General features: G+C 42.8%; 1 protein-coding gene across 1 annotated transcript in view; it reads right to left on the reverse strand.

Moving 5' to 3' along the window:
* kif19 (kinesin family member 19) overlaps nt 1-8,166 on the reverse strand; it is a 43,543-nt gene extending 35,377 nt beyond the window's left edge. Inside the window, exons 1-2 of the mRNA XM_030775713.1 lie at nt 8,128-8,166; nt 6,602-6,682 (exon numbers count right to left, since the gene is read on the reverse strand). Of these exons, the coding sequence (XP_030631573.1) occupies nt 6,602-6,682; nt 8,128-8,166 (120 nt within the window). The remainder of the gene's footprint in view (nt 1-6,601; nt 6,683-8,127) is intronic.
* Between the last annotated feature and the right edge of the window lie 422 nt (nt 8,167-8,588).

An 8,588-nucleotide genomic window follows, 5' to 3' on the forward strand; every position in this document is an offset into this window, starting at 1 on the left:
TATGTGCTGTTTTCACGTGAATGCAGCAGTAAGCTATATCTAGTGCAAACTCTCTTCATTTACATATTCATATACATGTGCGGGCGCTCATTTGACGAGCTCATTTAACTTCTAATATTATAACGATAATTGCATTGCACTTGCCCGTAATTTACTGCAGTCACTATAAAATACTCCAAAATTCTTATTTGTAAAGAAGATTTGATTAATGGTGAAGGACATTCATGCTCGTGAGTTAATCATCACAACAAGAATAACTGGCTGGAAAGAGTATGAGAGGAGACGCGTAAACACCGACGTAAGATCCATATTTTACTATCCCGATCGTGTCGGGAAATGAATTAAAATGAGATGAATTAAAATGCCTATTCTGATGACAACTACTAATGCTAAGTGTCACAAAATGATCAAATTATGGGACGTTCGATTTCCAGAGGAGGAAGGCTATAATTGCTTGTCCATTTGTCTGTCTCAGACATTATCGTTTCGTTAGTATTCGTTAACAAAAATGGTAATATATTTCGTCAGTTTTTCTTTTCAAAGGTGCATTTTTATTTAGGTATAGTCTCGTTTTCGTCGTGGAAAAAAGTTCGTTGACGAACATTTTTCGTCACAGTTTTCGTCGATGAAACACTGCCGAATACACAGCGTTGGCACCGGTCCGAACACACAGCCTGGTGGCTGGCACCCAGTCTGGCTCACTGCTGCTCTCTCTCTTTTTTTTAAGCCATTTATTCATCATCAGGGTTTGTACTGGTTCATATTCAACTCAATTCAAATACTGACTGACCAATTAAATATTAAGTGAAGATCATGAATGATTTGTGGTTAAACTGAACAATTATTTATCTCAAATTTATGCACAGAAATTTTAAATGATCTATAATGAGAACCTTGGCTATGAAAGTGAAAAAGTGAAGGTAGTTAACAGGACAATAGCTTATAAGACAAAACCCTCTGTCAGTGTATTGAGTCATGTGGTAATACATCTTTAGAGCCTCATGGAGCCAGGGAGGGACGCCAAATTTAGCTCACTGAAAAAAAAAAAAAAAAAACCCTGACGACTCTGACAAACCGGCTGTACTTCTGGGTCTTTTGTCTGCTGACCTGACGATAAACTGGGCCTTTTTTACTGGTGATCTGAGGCTAACTTGGGTCTTTTTTTAACCTTCCGCAGTGGTATAAAACTGAAACCATGATCATGAGGGTGAAAGAGAAACGGAAACATGAACAATAGTTCATTCAAACCACTGACAAAGTACAGGATAATTTACAATCCAGCGGTGCGGTCAGCATTTACTTTACAAAAAAAACAAAAACAAACCCCTTACACATGGCACCAAACATTTTTTCCCTGAGGTGTCATTTTCACCATTATCAGCCTCACTGATTGGAACTGAACTCCGTTTGATGATGAAGCTGAGATGACAAAGTCTTCTGTAGTCTCTCCAAGAAATGGAGAAATTAAATCAGAGAGGCACAGGGTGAAACAATGCAATCCTCTTTTCACAGGGACATCAGGAGAGAGAGGGAGAGAGAAAGAGAGAGAGAGAGAGAAGGAACTAAATACAGGAGGCTCAGTCAAGAGCGCTTTGTTGTCCACAAAGAGGAAAATCGGTCACATTATCAGGTGGAGAGATGGCATGAATGCGGTTCTTTGTTTTGTTGGCCAAGATGTTTTTGGAGACGCTTTTTTAGGGTATGTATCTCTGAGGCACCTGTTTATGAAAGGCAGTGCTGTACTCAGAGAAAGCTTTGGATCAGATGCACCATGGGAGCCAACTATTAAACCTCTGCTATGCGTTCACTCACAAAAAATGAGTCTTCAGCAGTTCAGCACAGATAAAGAGGGTTTAATGAATGGAATGAGTAGTCTGACCAGCTCCTCTTTTCAGCTCTGCACCACCTCATGTTTCTCCCCCAGTTTAAAAGCTTTCCACTGCCTGACCACTCAGACCAATGAGAACATCTCAAAGGTGAGAGACACGCCCCTGCCTGCAGGACCCCTGTCTGCCACTGATCATGTTCTCTTAGATATAAAGAGAGAGAGAGAGAGAGAGCAAGAGAGAACAAACAATGGCTTTGACCTTGTCTGCTTGTTACTATGGTGACAGCACCTCCCTATAAACCACTCTCACTCTTCCCGTCTTTCTGTTTGTGTGTGTGTGTGTGTGTGAGCAGTTGCTCTGTCACACAGCCCTTTTACAGACCTAGAAAGCAACAGGAGCTGTATGTGTATATGCCCATCCACTAGCTGTCACGCCACAACTATACAACTAATTGACTATAAGACAGCACACAAAGTATCCAATTACTGCATCCTCATTACCTAAACAACGTTTTCAGTGTCAGTCTACATCACCTCATGTGTCTCCTCATTACTGTCCTTATTTAGATTTTATGCACACGCATGATTTAGATTTTGTGCACGTGTGTGTGTGTGTGTGTGTGTGTGTGTGTGCGTGTGTATGAGAAAGGCCAGGTGAAGTCAGGTTCAGAGAACTTGTGTATATGTGGAGTGGGTTGTCTATATGTAGAGTGGGCTGTTAATATATTTAGACCTCTCAGACCCAAGCAGCCTTCTTTAGGCTCTAAATACAACCTCTTAAGACCCAGGTCAACCCCACAGTCTGCCTCAGCTTACTAACCACCCACACACACAGTCTCACACACACACACACAAACACGCACACACAGACACCAGCACAGACATACACACACACACAGACGCACACATGCACACACACGGACGCACACACACACATACGGACTCACACACACGGACACAGATACACACAGACAGATGCACACAGACGCGCGCACACGCACACACACACACACACACACACGCACGCGCACACACACACGCACTTCTGTGTGGCATTAGATAATCATGATGAGGTCATTCTTGCCACTACAGACTTACAGGATGCCTTATGGCTTATGGCTCCCTACCTCCCTTGCTGCCTCGATGTTTCACTCCTCACTGTCTAACTCCCTCTGAAGACCAGCGTTAGGCTCATACCGGGAGACGCAGTGCTAAAGAGGAGAAGAATTCAGGACTCTATTCTGTGCTGTCTCTCAGTAAAGTCTTAACTCCATTACTGTCTTCACTAAACCCTGATTCTGTGAATTCCTTGAATTAAATTCTCTTGATCTATTGTGCAGACAACAACATCCATGTCAGACAACAACATCCAAAGCTTCACCTCCAGATTACCTTCCCTTCCTGTCCTGGATTGGCTGAGTGTTCTGGTCTGGACCATGTGATCACTGTGAGGAATCAGTGGAGGATCTGAACTCTCTGCTCTGAACCCCAGATCTGTTTCTTCACTTCACATCTTGAACACTCCCATCTCAATCCTTTCAGTCTTTCATACCAGATTACACACAATGTGCTACACACACACAAACACACATACAAACACTGTCTGATGATGCGGTGTCCTGATCAGAAAGAGCCCTGTTAAACCTATTCACTCAGTTGTTTCTGAAGGACGCCTCTGCCCACTGCTGTGCCAGGAGGTGCAGAGCAGGCGCTAAGGAGCAGTTTGGTCAGGGAGGCACAGAGCAAGGGCTGAGGAGCGGTGTAGATGGGGAGGCACGGAGCAGGGGCTGAGGAGCGGGACAGGAGGAGGAGGAGCGGATGGCTGTAGCCTAAGCCTTCAGAAAAACCCCTCACAGTGAGCTGATCTGCTCCTGGCTTAGCCCCTGCTCAGCCGTCTGTCAGAGAGAGACACTGTCCTCCCTCTGTGTCTAATCTGTCTCAGCCGCGCCCGCAGCATCCTCTGCCATATGGACCCTGAGGGGCAGAGTCAGGGCCGGGTCTCCTTTTATAGTGTCAGCCAATCTGTCTAATTACAACTGATGGACTGGAGATGGGGTTTTACACTTACTTAGTCCCTCTCTGACAATATTTAGTGTGTGTGTGCGTGCGTGCGTGCGTGTGTGTGGTATTTCTGTATCTGTGTTTGTTTCTTTGTATATATGCATGCGTGTGTGTTTGTGTGTGTGTGTGTGTGCATTTCTGTACCTGTGTTTGTTTCTTCAAATAGTCTATACACACACACACACACACACACGCACACACACACACACACATATATGTGTGTGTGTGTGTGCGTGTGTTAATCTCATGACATCCTTATGATGAAAGGGCCAATGGTAAAGCTCATTCAGATCCTTTTCATTCATTTGCATGGCTGCACAAACACAAATGCAAAAGCACATAAGCTCTTCTCCATACACTGCTAATCACTACTCCAGCAATCCCCTCATCTCTTGCACAACCTACTTGTATTGTGAAGCTTAAGACCATAGCCCTAAACACTCTGGCACCTCAGATGACCCACCAGTCATTTTGGTTCAACAATGTGTTCAAAAATAAGTCATACTGTGTCCGAAATCGCTCCCTACTCACTACCCCCTACTCACTCTATAGTGTTTGGTACATAGAACACTCACTAGGGGATACGGGCAGACAGCTGTTGATACATTTCGGACACTATTTGAACGTTACGCTGCTACACAATTAGCAGCCGGATATTTGTATTGTTTTATCTCTGTCGCATAAACAAACGTCAGAATGTCTGCATCTGATTGGTCTGTAAAGACTTGCCTGATTTCACGGGACAGGTCACAATGTATGATGGTCTTAGTTGATCGATGTAGGGTACATCAGTTGTACCCTACTTTTCACAATGCATTGTGGGATACTTTGAGTGAACTATATAGGGTATAACAATTCTCACTACACATTCGGACAGCACTACAAAATGACGGACTTACTATATAGTGCCCTATATAGTGAGTAGTGAGCGGTTTCAGACACAGCATCAGACAATATTAAAAGAGCAACACTCGCTTGAAGCCATTTTGGCTCTGAGAAATGCAACAGACCTAAAGAGCTCATCAAGAGTGTTTTTCATAACACATTCTCTGATGGAAACGTGCTGAGTTGCTTGAAACTGTTTGATTAGTTTCAATAAATCTGAAAATCATTTCCAATCTACAGAAACATACATACACACACACACACATAAAACATACCACACTGAGTAACAGGCTGTGGAATCAAACTGAAAAGATTTAATTACTGTAAATATTTTAAGGATTATTCTACACAAGGTTATATTTACAGTCCTGTCATGTCACTGAGCCCTGTAGAAAATGTGTTAATGCTTAAAGTACACTGTAATCTTGAAAATAAATAATTAAATAAAAGGCTCAAGACACAACATTTAATGAACATGTGCAAGTCTGATGTTGAAGACATCCTGTTACACGATGATCTAATCAACAGATGGTTCATGCCATCCACGGACACATGTGTATGATAAGCAGTTTGTTCAACTCAGAGCTGTGCTCTCTCTCTCTCTCTCTCTCTCTCTCTCCCCCTCTCTCTCTCTCTCACTGTGTGTGAAGAGGTTAATCAGGATTTTTCACAACTGGGAGATATGTAAACTAAAACAACCAACCAACCAACTAACCAAACAAAAACCACATTTTCTCCAGGGCTGTATTTAACATTATAGAAAACATGTCAAAATAATCGATGTGATCTATTCTGCTTGCATTTTACTTGTGTCCTGAAAGCTCAATAAAAATATATGTGAATAGCATTTATCTCAGTTTCCTCTCACTCCAAACTCTGGAGACAGTGTGGAATCTCTTTTCAGTCCCAAAAAAATGGAGTGACACTGAGTTACACTGAATTAAATTTTCAGTTCAACTTCCTTTCCTTTCAATCCAGTTCCCACTGCTTCCCATGTGAAATGGACGAAATGAGTGTTCGTTTGAGTTAAAAAATGTCATACTCGAGCGAAAATTTCGCCTGGCAAAAGCCAGTCACCTTCAAGTAGGGGTAGCAGCCATGCCTCCTTCACAGAAACTTCTTCCGTCATGTGTAATCTGATTGGTGTAATCAAAAACGCCTGCTGTGACGTAGCGCGAAATTCGGTAGTTCAGTTTTCAGGCAAGTGATCAAACCAGTGCAAGGAAAGCGAAGCAAAATTTTGCTTTGTGTTCGGAGCTTTAGACACTCACACTCAAACGCAGCTTAAGACACTCACATTCACCGAGCTGACATCCCTCTCAAAGGCATCCTTCACCATCACAAAACCCACAATCATTCCATTCTCAAGCACCATCCAGACGTTCTCCAGCAACCAACATATACACACGCTCAAACCTGCTCACACACACACACACACACGTGTGTGCGTGCCAAGGGAGCCACAGTGTGAACCATACAAGCTGTTCTGTCATCAGATGGAGAGATGTGTGTGTAACAGGTTATAATGAGAAATAAGTAGCTTTTCCTGGGCCTGTGACATGACTCATAAGCTCATACAGAGATGGATAGTGTAGGATAATATTTCGCCCCTGTGATTCACAACTCTGCACTGCTGGTGACTGCACTGGTACACGCTGTATGAGTGTGAAGGAGAGGGCAAGGGTAACCCTCTGAGAGAAGACACACAGACAAGGCACATGACCTCATATTCCCTCTCTCTCTTTCTCTCCTTTTCTCTTTCTCTGTCTCTCTCACACACACACACATACACACACCACACAGAAGAGAGGACTGGCTGTCTCTGACCTGGTCATCCACTCTATGAGCCACTATGGTTGCTGCCTCCTCTTGTTCTGCTTCACTCAGGGGTCTGATGCGTAAGGCCACCTGGGAAACAGACAGAAAGCCTCAATACCTCTTTTCTTTCGCCTTCCCCACACATTCACATGAGACACACACTTTGAAACGTTCTAGCAATTTCTACTGAACAACTAAGAACAAGAGAACTCCAGAGCACATCTAATGGTATTGACACATAGAGCCAAGCCAACACTGACAGTGTTAAATATAAAACACTAATAGAAGTTTATGTTTATGCTAAATGAAGCTGGGGGCCAAAATGTGAACTTAATTAACTACACAGTAATGACTGTTACACTGTCCAGGATGAGCTGCGAGGTCTGTTGTGTGGAGTACTTTCTACTGTGTTAAAAGAGGACAACACACTCGCTCACTCTACTCTGACTGGACTACGCTGTGGGCCAGGGCCAGCGGGATCTCTCAGACACGTTTCTCTTCAATGACATGTTTAAATGAATCTATATCAGTGGAGAAGCCAATCACTGACTCAGTGCTGATTTATAGCCTACAGGGCTTCTCTTCTCACTGTAAATCTGATCTTCTTTTAAAACATAATAATTATCTCTGTTCCACATCACTTTCAGAAGAGAGAGTATAACAGACAAACAGCTCTTCTGACACTGTGAGGGTGCACTGTGCTCTGAATGGTTTCATACATTTCACTGTTGGTGCAGTAACTTTTGTAAATGTATGTAACTAAGAGGTTTTCTACTACGACCTAAAGTCGCCATTAACAAACCTGTTACCATCACCATTGTCATCATCATCATCAAGTTTCCAAACTTCTCAGCATCTTATCTAACGCTTCAAAACCAGAGAAGCAAACTTGTAATGACTCTAACCGTGGATGAAACTGATTTTGACCTGACAGTTCTTGGTTACGGACGAGTCTTATTCTGCGATCGACAGTCTCAGAGCACTGAGGTAGCCTACTCCCAGTTAGTTACATGTTATTAGCTACTTTACACATAAAGGCTCAGAAATTGTAAAAATATCACATATTGAATCAGAACCTCTCTCTCTTCATACCTTTTGCCGAACATGAACTGAAACGGACGTGAATGTGAATTATTCAGTTCTGGGCCAAAAGATCAGTGGAACACAAGAACCGGCTATTTGAGAATCTAGCTTTACAGGGACTGACTGCTCTGATTTCCGATTAATTAAACTGCAAATCGCTGGCAGTAAAGAAGAAGAAGAAGAAGAAGAAGAAGAAGAAGAAGAAGAAGAAGAAGAGTAGCAGCCTAACAAATTGTAAACAAAACTAACAATATAGAATACTTACAGTTATATCATTTTCTGCTGTTACGTTTTAAGGTAACGCAAAATTACCAGTGAAGTGATGGTTTAAGAAACATTAAAAACGGCGCTTCATCTCGTTAATAGGCTACATACGTTCACAGTGATTCACGAAGTCTCAGGTCGTTGAGAGAGATGAGTTTCTTGATGGCAGGAGAAAATGAAATACTTACCGTTAGTTGGTGGTCCTTTGACTCCCCAGTATCCTTCATTACCATTTTCGTCCTGAAGTGGGCTAGACTCGGCCACTAATAAATTAGCTACGTTAACGCTCCGCAACGTTATATCAAGAATAAACAAAATACCCTACTCAATACCACCATGGTTCTAACAGCGAACCACCTGCGTACCGTGTCCTACACGACGCATCCGCAACAATCAAGCGTAGCGAGTCCTTCTTTACGTCGGCAGATAGTCTGTATAAAAGAGCCCACCTCTCTCTTATTTCTTAACAACATCTACTCAACGAAAACAATTATGTAACTGAAAAGACCAGCCGACATTCCTGTTGGAAAATTCGGAAATTATTGAAGCAGTAAGCTAATGCAAACGTTCAACGTCGGACCATGCAAACTGCTTGACTAAGTGCTTCCCTGTCGCACGCACTCTGCCCTGACGAGTCTGGTGTTGTTTC

The sequence above is a fragment of the Chanos chanos genome, chromosome 5, assembly GCF_902362185.1.
Source record: "Chanos chanos chromosome 5, fChaCha1.1, whole genome shotgun sequence".
Lineage (NCBI taxonomy): Eukaryota > Metazoa > Chordata > Actinopteri > Gonorynchiformes > Chanidae > Chanos > Chanos chanos.